Genomic DNA, 15969 nt, shown 5'->3' on the forward strand with positions numbered 1-15969 from the left:
CTATGAATTATTTACCGTGACTTCTAGACGAAAAAATTATGGAATTTAAAAAAAAAAAGTTGAATGTATATTTTTCAAATCGTTGTTTTTAGGAACAACATCTGTATCGTTTTTTCGGTAATTGCCAGCTAGTGGCATTCTTCCCTAAAATCTGCATCGATGAATGTATAAAAGATAATTGAAAGATTCAAAATAATTATTTGTTGTTCATATAGGTCAGTTGCTTCATCTGTTATCATTAATCGATTAAACTCTAAACCAATTAGTTTTCTGCCAAAAAATTTGACAAAAAAAATCGAGTTGAGGACGCAAAATTTTTCCAAAATTAGACTTCCTATGTTTTATTTTTTCCTTTGTGGATTAAAACTTTCCCATTATCAGTCGATTATTTTTTCGGCAACAAGGCAATCCATCTTGCTAATATTCGAAAGGGTTTCTTGTGAATTTTGACTTATACTGCTGGATTTCAAGATCTATACCAATTTTATCGCCGATACTGCTTTCAACTCATCCACGTAATAATTTTGAAATTTTAAGTTAAAATCCAGTTTAAGGTTGGATTAGCTATTTCAATTGCAATAGATAAATACTCGTCACTAAATTCACCCTTCATGGCTTCATTCCACTTTTTTAAAATTTAAATCAATATCGTTTTAAGAGTTTGGAATTATCAATAGGTACCTAAATGAAGAAAAAAAACGATGTTTCACTTACTTTCTAATTTATGTGTTGCTATTTCATTTATTTCAGTACAATTTAAATTGAAAATTTTGTATTATTAACTGAAATTCAAGAGCGAATCAATTAAAATTAAGTTCCAGAAGCTTCTTACTTCAGTATCTGGCTTTGATAATCTTCTTTTTAACTAAATATAAATTTACAGTGTTGATTTTATATTGAAAATTTGAAAAATCAAAACCAGAATTTTGAACGAGTATTGCGTTTCCAAATTGAAAATAATATAACGAAATTTCCAAATCCCTATCCAGTAAATTACTACAATGAAAAAATTTATCACCGTTAATCAGTTTGAAATTCATAGCAATAATTAACTAAAACTTATCTTAAAACCATACTTTTTGTTTGGCCTAGCACTAGTGAACCTTCATATAAGAGAAGCGACATCTGATCCCTCTTAAAATAAAATATGTGGCAACATCGCCGAAATCAAAAAAATCCCCAGCACTGTTTTCTGGCTCAATGTTCAAGCTCTAAAGTGAACGCTCCTTCAATCCAACAAAACAACATTGAACTCGATGCCCGAAGGATCACGATAAACGGTATGAATGACTTGAATTTTGTTAATAATCAGTTAGTATTTAACTAGGAACAAGATTCACCAAAGCATTCAAAAAAATTGCACCTTATCATAAATTCATATGACCAGCTTAAAAATTATCTGTTTGAACTATAACAACAATCACAATACCTTCATTGGTTGAGTTTTCAATAAGAAAGGTAAAAGCTGTGCGACAAAATGCTCGGATCGATTGGAATCGATTTTGACAGTTCTTTTGCTCGATTGGAATTTCGTGTTTCAGATGTCACTTCTATTATATACAGGTTCACTACCTAGCACTAATATTCAGAAGTTCAACAGCGTGTGTATGATTTTCATTTGTAAAATGACACTTATAACAAAAAATTCTTTAAAGATCTTTGAAAGTGACAATTTCAAACTACCAGATATACAAATTATGACAATTTTTTGTGATTTTCTTGGATAAATAGAATCGCATGCAAATTATTTTGGATGTCAATAATTTCCATTAATCTTTTACTTCACCTTGGGTTGTATTTGTATATTCTTGAATGATTTGTTTATATTTGTACATAAGTTTACAACATAGTAGGTATATTTTGTATTTCATTTCCGTTAGCGACAACTAATAAATTGGTTTGTTTGGATTTTTCCTACACTCAGAAATGAAAAAAATATGAAAATTATTATATTTCAATAACTCCGATATTTATCTGACATTAATATCCAGAAATATTAAAAAATAACTATTTCAGATATTTAAATTTATGCATCCGAATAATTTCTTGGCGTGTAATGATCCAATGCATAAAATTTAATAACCGAGAAATTATATATTATTTTGTTCGACCAAACGCTTTGTGCGTTTGAGTCCCAACTAAACGGGTATGAGCACATGCTAGATTCTTCAGTTGCTAAATGCCTTTCAACTTGACTGCATGCAGATTCCATTCTCTAAATATTTAACTGAATCATATTTAAAAAGGATGGACTCAATTGCAGCGAGTAATATTACCAGCGAAATGCACATGTTTTTATGCTATGGTCAATTATGCACATTGACCATAGAACATGAACGAAAATCAAACGATTTTCGTTTGGTTTTTCTGTTTATTTCTGCTTTAAGCGTTTGCCTTTACGTTACGGCTCAAACTTTTATTTCTGACCACCAGATGTCGTTCCCTAACATTTCTCAATGCATAAATTTTAATCGCAGAAATATTTCCCAGTGAGAAATATCCCAGTAATTACACCAGGAGAAATATCCGTGTGCGTAAAGAGGGAGATATGTGAAAATACCTAAAATATAACTGTTTGATATTTTATTTATTTCTGAGTGTAGGAATCAATTTCGATTCATTTTTTTAAAAGTATTTTAAGGCCCTGAACGCAAAGAAAAAGTATATGTACCTTCGTGATAGGTGTTTTTGTGTTTTTGGAATATGTTATGTCTCCTTCATTGTGAAGAGACTTAAAAAATGCAATTCAGTTTTTTAAGTTCTAGTCCTAACGTCAAGGATAGACATATCTAGGTCATAGCAGAAATTTTGGTTTCACGTACAAAAAATCAGAAAGGACTGACTCTTTTATGAGATGGAGAATTTACAAAACAAACACATACACTATAAAAATCACTTTTTGTTTTCAGGATGTTGAAATGGAAATTACCATTTATGAAAAAAGAGAAATTTCAAAAACTCCTTTTCCCAGATTTCTCGGGAATGATCACAAAGAGTCGTCATTCGGTTTCCCTGGAATCATTGAAATGAATTTCTTTTAGAATTTATTTTTTTTATTCAAAACACGCAGAATAAATATTTTGAAGACTTTTCGTTTGAACTATTGAATAAATTTTTCAAATTTTTTCCTATAATTTTTTAAATAGGAATTTTATGAAAAAAAATGAAAGTTTTTTCAGTTCCATATAAGAAAATTTTAAATTGTAGGATAGTTAATTTTCAAATTCAAGACGTATACACATTTATTGGTGAGAGAATAGAGCAAAATCGTAAGGCGAAATTTGAGATTGACGAAAGTTTAGTGCTTAAAGTCTAGCGCGAGAATAAGATCACAATACATATTATTAACATTTTTTTTTGCAGTAAGATGTGTTGATTGTTCTATAAATATTGAAAAAGTTTGTTAAAAGATTTCCTTGTTCTTCTCTTATGCCATATTTTTCAAAATACATCTGATTGTGAAATTGAAGTGGGGGTGGAGGAGTAGTGTGCAGCTTATATTGTGCTTATTTGAAAGCGCTACACTCTCATCCCCCTCCCCCCGCCACCCTCCCCTTTTTTCGCTTTTCACCAGATATAACGTTCCTTCATATTGACTGATTTTTGAAAATTTGAAAAATCACCCCCCCCAAGAGCCAACTCTAGGACCGCCCCTGAGTAGAAGGTTCAGTCCCTGTGTTTGGGATCACAAAAATGTGATTAAAAAGATGAAATATAGACGTGCTTTACATAGGTTTTATATCGGGAGCTAAGCACTGGACACCAAAAACCTTTCCCATTGATCAAAAAAGTATGAAAAAGTGGCACAAATGTTGAAGAAATAATCAAAGAGCTCAGTGTGGCCAGCCCAGGCTGTAAAATGATGAAAATATGTTACTTCGTTTTCTAGATTCGCCCAGTTTTGAGGTTTACCATACTAGAACGAACATAATTTGTCGTCAGTGTTTTGCTACCTCGATCGCTCACGCACGAATCTTCAGTGTTCCACCGTCTATTTTAAATCAAATCTGGGGAATTACGGATGCAAATCTTAACGCATAAACTTCTAAAAATGACAGTAAAATGTGCATAACTTGTTGTGATCTGGTGCAAAACTGGGTATAAACGAATACGTTATTAGATTTTTGGATATAACATGAAGTCAGTTAAGCTGCAACAATCTACCGCCCCTTCTTTCATAACAGTCCCATATACAAAAATAAGGAAGCGAGACAATCAGCTTTTTCTGTTTTGGAATATATTTTTAAATTGTGACCACCACTTTCAGCATAAACGAAAATCGTTTCTAGGTTGTCATAATAAATCGTTAGACCTGAAATTTTCGGAATTGGGCTATTGGTAAGGTCTAGAGCACTATTTTTATTCATAATGGGACTGTTAATCAACCATATTTGAAACCTTTTTCGAATCTACTGACATAACAATCCCATACAAAATATATTTTTCTCACCAAGCTACTTTCTAAGACTTAAATTTGATCATTTTTGAACTTCTAAATGCAATTGTCAGAAAAAGAAACATACTTTTGCAAAAAAAATATCATGAATTCCACATTGTAAGTTGAATCTTTTTACGATTTTTGATTGCATCCGATAGTTTTTCGCTCAGGAAGTCATTCCTAAGAAAGTCAGACCTGCCTTCGAAAACTAGTGTGCATCATTCGACATCAAGTGAGTTAAAAAAATGTTTAAATGATTCGAAGCAATAAACCAAAGACTATATCGCCGAAAGAAACATTGAAAAGTAACCAAATCCGTGGTATTCCAAATATGGGATTGTTATTCAGGTATATTTCATATAGGATAGCCACGAATTGATATTTTTTTCGAAATTTCTAGAACAAAACCTCTTTTTTTAGTCTTTTATGTTGAAGCCTTATGTTGACCTAAAATGACGAAAATTCATATGGCACTGTTATGCGAGTAGAGGCAGTCTTAAAAGGACGAAAAAATAGTGTTTTTTACCAGCTTTGATAAGTTCTTTTGTTTTCATGTTGTTAGAAGTGCTTGCTATCTCCATATGTGAGTGCAGTTGTTCCACCATTGTTTGTTTTCGATGCAAAAAAAGAGATTTATTGTCATTATTTCTTTCATAACTCTTCAAGGTGTTAATGGCCCACTTTGGTGTCTTCAGATGAAAGTTGCATCATGAATCGAGCTATACAATGGTATTTTTTGCAAAATATTCGGTGGTGCAGACGGTACTTTTAGACGCCATTTAAAGTTTATTTACAACTTTTCATGTTGAAGGTCATTATTTAATTTTTTTCAACTATTCTATTTGGAAAGCTGATAAAATTTCAATGCATTTTGATGTGCTATTTTATAATTTCCGTTGAGAAACAACAGAGTTATGTAGCTTTGAAAAATGGTTATTTTTTATTTACAAAAAAATCTAACCGAAGCTAACTCAAAAAATAAAAATGTTAGAAATCTGAAAAAATACATGTGTTTTTAAGTCGCAAAAATGAACCAAATTTTCAATTTTGGGGAAAATCTGAAGACCCCCGGCGCAAACCCGTCAGATAATAAAAAAAAATCCCCAGGTGTTTTTTTAATTATGTAAGTAAATTTTCCTAACTTTTTTAAGTTTGATAAATAAAAGAAGCATATGATGCGTATTTTAGTCAACAACATATAGAAATATATGCTCACGCAAAGTGACGACGATGACAGTTGGTTTTAGATTTTATATCTCAACGCACATCTGAGATATTAAAAGTGGCCCATGTTTCCCCATGGCCCACGATACCCCACTCTCCCCTACTAAAGATTAAAAAAAATACAAAAACTTACGATTTTTCTCAAATGTAAAAAAAACTGATTTAATGAGTTAGTTTCATTCATAAACAGTGCTTTTAAATCATTTTAGGTAGAGAAATGGATATTTTCTGTAATGTGCCGAATACTTTGTCCAGCGAAAAATGGAGCATTAAGTCTTCTTCCCTTCTTGTTATGGTAGTCTAGTAGTCAATGTTATCGAAAGAATATCAAAGTCGTCTACCAGTTGAATGACCAAGCTACAATGTCAGTCAGGCAGCATGGTCAATATTGAATGGCATTTTTGCACTCCACTCGCATCACACATACGATCGTCTTCCTATTTCATTTTCTGAATGTGTTGAGATGGATTTTACGTTGAAAGTTGCACAACAGTTGAAAAAAATGTAGTTGTTGGCTGTAAGAAGAAAAAACTCATAGCAAGTATGATGTCGTTCATTCAACTTGGTCATAAGTCATAACATTGTAAGCTTATGTCGCTGACCAAAAATCAGTATCGCGTGACCATAGATATGCTAAGCAGTATCAAAGTCGGGTGATACTGGCTGTCTGGCAATCATAATTTGCATCTCTGCCACACACTATTAATAGTAACATTGAATAAATGTGCTAAGTTAAGTTATTGCCGAATACTTTTGTCCAGCAGTGTATGTGGCTAATTTATCCAATTCCTGAAAACTAATTGAAAAGCTACAAATGCATAATTTGTTAAAAAAAAGTTACAAAGGTTCGAATTTTGAAAAGTTATTAAAAATAAATTTGTACTTAGCTTGAGTACTTTTCACTGCTGAGTCAAAGTTTATCCAACAACAGACGGAATCAGCCGAGATACCAACTTGAGCATCGATTTCTTAGAATATGGAGGGTTCTTTTTTGCCTTATCAGTCTCTTCATTATTGGTGTCACCACTGGGGTCTTCCGTACCGGAATAACGCTTTACACTCTTTTTTCTTTTTTTTTTATTTTGAAACTTTTTTCACAAGTTTGAAATGGAGAGCTTGAAAAAACGCGTCAGTTTCTTGTCGCAGTCTACTTTGATCTCCCACGTAAAAACCGCAAATCAACATTGGCAATAAAGTAGGTAAGGCGAGGCTTTCAGGGATTTCGGAAAGAGAATGTTAGTGAAGGAATTCTTATTTTAAAAGAAAAAAAACAGTTGTTAACAAACTCGATAACTTAAAACCATTACACTCTCGCTTCAGAAATTTTCAAAAAAAATTATATCGATTTTACTTTTTATTGCAGCTTCTGCCGCGTCTTTCAACTGGCGTTATGTTGGAGATAGAACGGATTTTGGAGAATAAACCCGTTAGACCACCCCCGATATCGACACTCGCGCTTCGGTGACAATCAGCCTGCCCCCCGGGGCCTCCTAGTTTGACGGGAGTGCCTTGTGGGGCAGAGTCACCCAAAGAGGAAGACATCAGCATGGGCGAGGATCAAAAGGAGTCGCAGAAAATTAGCTTTTGTGAAATTCAGTGACAACAGGGGAATTTAGACAGCAACAAATTTTCCTCCTCGAAATCCTCAAAGTATTCCGAGAACCCCAAAGCCGGCAGTAGAAAGGATACTGTTAAGTATGCAAAAGTATCCGAGTCTACCAGTAATTTAGAGATTTCCCTTTTGTCCAGTACTCGCTTAGATAGTAATCCGACTAACATTAATAAATATGATAATAAAAAAACGAAAGATAATAAGAATGCACGCCAATTAGATCGCAATAAGTCAATTGATACAATGATAGTCAGCGCTAATGAGCGAGAGGAAAATGCAAAAAATTGCAAAGCTAAAATTCGTCGCAACTCGAGTTTGATTAGTTTTAAATCGTTGGACATAAGCCTCAAGTCTATTTACTCCTCACTGAAGGGACACAAGCTCAGCGCTGACAAGGGACGCAACGAGACGGTTACGGCTCAAAAGGGAGGCTGTATCCTCCGAGCGCCCTATCTCAAAGTAGAAACGGTTGAAACTGACGAATCTCAGAAGCTACTCCTAACGTACGCTCAATCACCGGGAGGCTCACAGCATAGAAGAAGCTTCGACACTACTAGCTCGCAATATCTTAGCACGCAAACTAATTACCAAGAGTTAACGCAATCTCCACATGGCAGTTCGCCGTATCTCTCCGTAAGTACCGGAAATATTCGACGCTCGTCCACGTCCGACATTCTCGGCAGCAGTAGCAGCAGTCGGAAGGGCAGCATCCAGCAATCTTCATGCGGATCGGTTCTGGACAGTCGTAAACCCAGTACATCCGATATGCTTCGCAAGGCTCGTGAACGCAAGGGAAGCGAAGGCAAGATCGGGCGCAGTATATCACAAGGTGGCATCGCCAGGGGTGGCCTCAGAAATCGACGCACTAGCATGGCATATTGATAAACATTGATAATACAGATATATAATATTGCTAAACAATAGTAGGGCTTTAGTTTAATGATAAAACTACAATTTGAATCAAACAATTTTCAAATAGATAATTCACTTCTTTTTCGGTAGACGACACGGAAGACAAAAAAAACGACTTTAATAAATCACAAATTGCCAATCAAACCATAAGGAAACAACTTCTATCTCACACCAAATTTTTCAATCCGTTATTTACAAATATCTAATGAATGCAAATCAAATATGCGTCTGTTTCATTAGTTGTTTTTATACTCATAAACTATGGAGAACTTTAATATTTATCAATAGCGATTGCAATAACTAGATAGCTAGCACTGTTAAAATGTTGTTTTCCCTAATGTTACATTGTGCCCGAAAGAGTTTATGATTTTTTAGTGTTATACCTAATCGTAGTTTTTTTCCGTAGGCATTTGTTTCGAGAGAGAGAGAGAGAGAGAGAGAGAGTCGTTTGGTCGAACCGAATATGTTATCCAGGTTTTGCCTTTTCTCAGTGATCAACCCTTTAGGAGGCAAGAAGCAAAACTGTTCACTATCTTAAACTGCATTGTACTTATACAATATACAACTGTTACTGTAACTACATCTAAATTATCACAACCGTGTGATGCCTTGTTTACAAGTTTGTTGCTTACAGTCCAAAATTTGTTGAGCTTGGAGTAGAAAAACTATACCGATAGCTCTAGGGCAAGAAGTAGACATTTTAAATCACGTTTCAAAGTCCTTTGATATCTCGTTTTTTCGCTTGTCGCGAGTGTGCTATACTCAGCATGCCTCAAATACTAGAGATTCTATAATGAAACTTTATTCTACAAAATTAATCACCACATTTCCAGTTCCTCATTTATAGTAAATTTTTATAATTAAGGCTCTCAGGATCAGAGGGGTGCAAGTGCCAAAATCATCAATATTGAGTTAAGTATACCTAACGATTCTTCATGTTTCAATGTACTTCGATGCAAAACTGAGATTTTTTTATAATTTTTTTTGAACACTCTTCTTTCGATTGAATTAAAACTGCTCGAATTAGAAAAACATATAACAAATCGAGCACCTTCACAAACTTTGACAACATTTAGGCACTTGCACCCCTCTGAGCCCAAAGGTCTCAATTTAGTCCGGTGGTTTCTGAGATATACGGTGTCAAATATTTGTATTTCCCGGCAGTCCTTAATGTGTTAAGAAGGCAAAATAATAACCAATGTATATCAAAATACAGCGTGAGTGGTGAAACTATCAATATCTAGCACATGTCAGATGTTCGACCTGGAACGCTTGGATCTATAAATTCATTCGTTTTTGGCTACTTCATACCTTATCTATACGGTAAAGTTTTATTTATTCCAGCGCTCACGAAGCATCTCAAAAGGAATGTTTGAAATTGCAATAACCTTTGATTGTAAGCAAATATTTATAGAAAAAAGCTCAAACTTTCGTATGAAAACAAGAGTATAGTTAGTTTGCAATATTGATGTGTTAAAGATATGTTCATCAATGATTAAACCCTACTTAAACATCTTTAGGACTGTGATTTCACATGAACGAAAGTGTACACCAGTGTTCACATCTAATGATTGCGATTAGCTATTTTTCTTGATGTAAAGTAAGAAACAACAAATAAAGACGAGTGGAATGAACATTTATATATTAACACTACCAAGAGATCACTCTTACTTGATTAAAAAAAACCAAAAATCGCACGATACCGTCCAAAATTGAAGGCACTGCAGAGGCGTGTATCGTGAGTTGTTGGCAAACTAAAACCAAAACTTAGCTAAAGCATTAGTTATTCTATAGTATTTTTACAGAGTAAAACACAAAAAAATCGAATTAAGTAGTTAAACTGCTTGTCAGCAAAAACTTAAATGAATATGGAACAGAAAACAAACAACAATACAAACCCGCAATAATATATCGAAATTTTGTAAAGCAAAAAATTAATAGAGACGAAAAAACAAAGCTCGGAAAGCATAACTACCAGATTAGCAGAACGCGCGGATTGAACGAACTTGACACAACATCTTTAACAAGCATAAAAGATTTAATTCCATCAATGAACGAAAAAATAGCTATGCCAAAAGTGCATCTTTTAGATTAAAATAAAATAATTCGTCATGATTGAAAACAATGAATATATGAAAAAAAAAATCACGTGTAAATTTAGCAAATGTAAAACTTTGGTGGAGAAATTAAAAAAAAAAAGGTCAAGCGAAAACGAGGAAGCCGCATTTGAATAGAACTAAGATTGAATATTTTCAACTTCTAATTTAGATATTAAAAACGTAAATCGAAACAAAGACAAATGATTTTGCAACACCAATTTAGTCATTCAAAATATAAAAAAACAACAACTAGTACATACAGTAAACCAAATTTTGGCAAAATCAAATAAGCAAGACGAAACATTGTAGCGTTTAGAAGCAGACAGTCTGTAATCGCAAAGTGTTGGGCAATGGATGCGAGATGTGCTGTTAAGCCATAAACGCAGCCACAATTCATCTCTGAAATAGGAACTAAAATAGACAAAATGCACATTTGCGGAATTGTGATATGGTTTACCTACTGGACAAATTGAGAAACAACTTTTTCGTGGCTAGTTCTATCAATTATGTTATGTGCTCATTTTTTTCACCCTTAATGGAATTGAAGGTTTACCGAAAAGGGCCACCTGTAACTTGCCCTCCATTTAAATTGTAATGATTTTGATTGTTTTTTTAAAGGTATCTTCAAAAAATTTATAGAACTTGTATCAAAAAAATGCTATCTGAAGAAACATTTCCCATTTTTCAATGAAATTTATATTTTTTATCTCTTTTTGATCGTGGCTCGTTCTAGTGGGTTTTTGGAATTAGAATATTTGTCATAAGCTACAAGCTGATTTTTTTTCTTTCATACTGAACAATGTAAGTTTGATGACACCCTCAGTGTCAAGAATAGATTTAAGTTCATTTTTTTCGTAACAGTACAGTACAGAGCAAATGAACAGAGTTTGTTTGTAAAGCTCGCCCAAGTTGTCATTCATAGTGAGTATCGGTTGAAATATTTAATCAGTTTCTCGAATGTTTCCTACTGCAACCAAAATTGTTCACAGCCAAGCGAAATCCAAGCGATAGCATTAGAAAACACACTTTAACACCAGTTGCTTATTTGATAAGAACATTTCATTAGCTAGTTTGTAAAAATAAACAAAATACGGAAAACAACTCACGATTAAGTCACTTATTAGATACTTTGTTGCGTTTGTTAAGAAACCATTTGGCAGACTCACTGCGCCGTTATTCTGTAATCCGTCACGGATTTGTTTTCTGTTACATTTAACAACAACGATATTTAGCAACTAAAAAGATACACATCTTCAAGCTCAGTGAAGTTGTAGATAGCAGAAGTGAACTAATAATCTTTCTACCAGTCGACTGCAAGCAATTAGTTTGAGGATAACTCAAGTTTTCTTGGCAATTGGCTTAACATTTTAAGCGCTTACAGTACACATCCGAGGGAAGCAAAATTTAAGAAACCAACAATATCTCCTACTTTGTAAGCTGCAAACTGTAAAAAGTATTTGAACAAATCAATAAATGTAAACACACAATATTTACATCATTTATTCATCTATTTAAAAATCTATTTATCTAAAAAACGGAAATAATTTATACAAAACAACAATGTGATATGATTGTGAAAAGCAAAATACTAATTTTAAACGCAGATATTTCGATAGTCCATGTTATGAAAAAAGATTTAGTCATTCTCTCAAAATACTATCGTGGAGGGGGGGAGTTAAAAAAAATTTGAAATCAAAAAATGACTCAATCGAGCATCGAGACGAAAAAAATTGAAACCCCAAATCTTATTTATTTCTCTTAAACTAATATTAATAACAATAGATCTATCTTTTTTACGAATCTTGCCCGACAGTTTGTATAATACTATCACACAAAACAACAATTCGTCCTTCAAAACAAAAAACAAAAGAAAGAGCTGCGTAGCGTATATTAAATGATTAATTGAAAGTAAAAAACAGTTTGATTCATTCAAGACCTTATTGATCAATCAAGGAGGTAAATCACAAAAAAAAACACGTACACGAAAACTCATATTTCAACTTTCAATAAAAAAAATTCTAATCTATTAAACCAAAAGAGTCAAATGCCGCGATTTTTTCAATAGAGAATAAGCAATTTAGAGGATGATAGCGATAATCAGTCCTGAGAAATTACAAATAGCAACGTTTTGCCTAGATTCCAATGAGTTTTTGAAGATAGGTGCCGTAGATTGTGATCCAATTTGCGTGAAGAATGTCTTCACTGAATAATATCAAGTTTGTTAATCTTCCGATAAATCAAGTTTGCTTTCATCAGTATTGTTCAGTTTCAACAGACATCAAAATAAAGCCTTAGATTCGGTTCAGACAACATTCTCATGTTTCATGTTATCCATACGATAAGATAAAAACTCAAAGAAAATAAAGTTTGTTCTTTCGAAAAAGTCAAGTTTCGAGAAGCAAAGAATAAAAAATGGAATGATAACTAATCGCATCCTCTCAACAAAAACTACGAAAAAACAGCTAAAATAGAAAATTTATAATCTGCTATCTTAAAATCGCAAACGAGGAACAAAAGAATAATCGATATATTTAATCGGAGAAGAAAAGCCGGTTAAGCTAGAGCGAAAAGCAAAACCAAAATTAAAAAAAAAATTCAAAACATTATTACAACTTTATAAAACTATTTTAAATATAATGTTGATATGCAATTCACTGAAATAAAAGAAAAAGATTTTCATTTCAAATAGGCTTTCGGTGTAGTTGTTTTTGATGACAAATTTGAACAGATTAAAAAAACAAGAGCCATAACTGAACATTGATAGCGCATTGATTCGCCGGTTTTGTGTTTAGTTTAGCCACCACAAACTATTGATGATGTTGAACGACTGGTACGAGATGAGAGGAATTTCCAACTTCTACATTTTTTGAGCAGGTAAATTCATTCAATGATATCTGTTTTCCGTTCATTTATTTAGCAATTTCTTTTTTGCGTTTAATGATTCATCATGTTGTATGAGGGAATGTGACAGCGGAACAGACTTTAACAAAAATTGCGATGAAAAAAGCAGCATCTGAACTCAATATCTATTGCGATTCTACCGGCGCGGCGGCTGAAGCATGCCAACTAGCGACTGTTGATCTCGTGAAACGTTCTAACGCACGCACTGTGAATGTCACCGAAAGAATTTTTCACATGAACGCTACGTGAAAATGTACATAGATTTTTGCCACCATGAAAATCATGTGAATCCTACGTGAATATCAGGTAGCAAACAGAGCTCGCGCAGCAAGCAGAATTCACGTAATTTTCATATGGATTGTATGTGAGATCAACGTGGATCGAAAGTGAGTTCGTTCGGCTACGTGGACTCAGCCGAAAAAGGAACGTAAAAATTACCTGGATTTTCACGTAGCCACTTGTTACGTGAATTTTTCCCTGGTTTACGTGAAGTACTTAGCAGTTAATACAAAATCACTTGATCCTTACGTGAAATTCACATAGTTGAGTGCTGTCAAAACAAAGACACATTCGATTTACGTGAGAATCCAGTGATCCGGTAAGTACAGAGGGATTTGATGCATTTTATGTGATGATCACGTAAACTTGAATGGCTCATTCACGCACTGAAAAAACTTTTCACATCAGCGCTACGTGAAAATGTACATAGGTTTTTGCCACCCTGAAAATCATGTGAAACCTATGTGAATTTCAGGTAGCAAACGAAGCTCGCGTAGCAAACATAATTCACATAATTTTCATATGTGTTGAAGGTGAGCTCCATTTGAAGGGCATACCGTTCACGTAGATCGATATGCATTTCACATAGATTTTATCGAAATATGAACATAGTGAGTTTTTTTTCTGAACAAATTAATAAAAATGTTTTGCTGTTGCAGACACATTTTATTGTTTCGACTAATTATACTAGTTTATCAAATTTGAAAAAATCGTGAACTTGACTGACTGACCAATATTTTTAATGTGAAATCGGGCGCTGAATCCGAAAATGAAATTCAAAAAATTCTCAGTATAACAGTTTTTGAGTTATGCTCCAAATATAAAATTCTTGAAAAATAAAAAAAGTACATGTACTTAGATTGAAATACCTCGGACCGCATAAAAGAAATTTGTTGCATATTAAAGGTGATCAATTTTGCTATCGATCATCTGAGCATCATTTTTGCACATCATCAACAGTATTGTTGATATTAGTGGCTTTATGAAAGAAAAAATTATAAAAAACGCATTTTTTACAGAAAATTTTAATTGAAAGAAAGTTTTAGACTCGATGGTAACATTTAAAAAAACTGATTTTCTGATGACCTTAAAACTGAATTCAAAACAAAGATTTCAAGTGGTTATTTTTCATAATCGGATGAAAATTAAAGAAGTTACGGTTACTTTACCATAACAGTGATTTTTGAATTTTTGAACAATTTAACGATCCGCAGTATACTAATCATAGTATAGGATGAATTGAACATGGTAAATCTCACTCGCTCCGAGTCAAAATTATTTGTTAGCTTACCAGAAGGTCACATGCCAAATTTTAGAATGATCTGACCATGGGGAGGGGTTGCTTGAGTCTCAAACGTGAATAGGATTTTAAGGTATTATGTTCGGGAGAAGCAAAAAATACTGGTTTTTCGATAATAACGTTTATCTTAATTGTTCACCTTTAATACGCAAAAAAGAGAATTCAAATTTCTTTTATGCGGTCCGAGATATTTCAATCTAAGCACAAGTACTTTTTTTATTTTTCCAAAATTTCATATTTGGAGCATAACTCAAAAACTGTTCTACTGAGATTTTTTTGAATTTCATTTTCGGATTCAGCGCCCGATTTCACATTAAAAATATTGGTCAGTCAGTCAAGTTCACGATTTTTTTCGAATTTTGTTACTAGTGTTATTGAGGAAAACCGAAAGCGAAAAATCATAATCAATGTAAAAAAAAATGGCTAGTACGTTTTTTGGAGGATAAGCGAACTGATATTTATTGAGTTAATTTTACGAATGGAAAGATTGGTATTTGAACATTTAAATTCAGCCACATTTCTCGACGCTCACTACAATCTTCCGAAAATCAATCATTTTCACCGAGTCATGCTTGACTACATTCAGAGCCAAAAAATCAAAGCAGTCAAATTTTCCTTCTTCAACCAAATCATACAAACAATCATGCATGACAACGACGCTTCCGTATTTGAAACACTTTTGCGATACATGATGAGGTAAAAAAGGACGCAGTCAGCAACGAACGTCTCGATGCTGATTTCCTTCCCTTGACGACTTTCAACCTTTAGGATCATAACTGATATGTATCAGTTCTGAGCGATCTATGTAGGCTATCAGATGATTTTTTATTTTTCGCTTTGCCTAGAAGGACAAAAACATGACTAGGTAACCGCAATGAACTGTCCAGCATGTGCTGCAGCTTTTTTGAACATGTTGTCCTGGTATTTATTCAGATTTTTCCTTTTGAAACATTAATGATCGTCTATCAATAACGAGCATTATCAACAATGATGCGAGGATAGACGTTCGGGAATGATTGAGGGAGCGACGTTCAAAATGTATCACCAAGTATGTCGATCACCGTCGATTAGCCACGTGACGAATAGCAACGGTAGCCTCCGGTGGGGCATGGTATATCTTCTTGTATCAAGTTAGTGTTGATTTTCGACATATATTCAATGGATACTTTTACCACGTGCGTATCACAGCACTCGGAGGTAGCAT

At 33.6% G+C, this 15969-nt stretch overlaps 1 protein-coding gene across 1 annotated transcript in view; it reads left to right on the top strand.

The window, feature by feature from the left end:
- The window catches only part of LOC129748931 (voltage-gated potassium channel subunit beta-2), a 63969-nt gene extending 51838 nt beyond the window's left edge, over positions 1-12131 (top strand). Inside the window, exon 13 of the mRNA XM_055743737.1 lies at positions 7026-12131. Within this exon, the coding sequence (XP_055599712.1) occupies positions 7026-7127 (102 nt within the window). The 3' untranslated portion in view covers positions 7128-12131. The remainder of the gene's footprint in view (positions 1-7025) is intronic.
- Positions 12132-15969: the final 3838 nt, after the last annotated feature.

This window comes from Uranotaenia lowii, chromosome 2 (assembly GCF_029784155.1).
Source record: "Uranotaenia lowii strain MFRU-FL chromosome 2, ASM2978415v1, whole genome shotgun sequence".
Lineage (NCBI taxonomy): Eukaryota > Metazoa > Arthropoda > Insecta > Diptera > Culicidae > Uranotaenia > Uranotaenia lowii.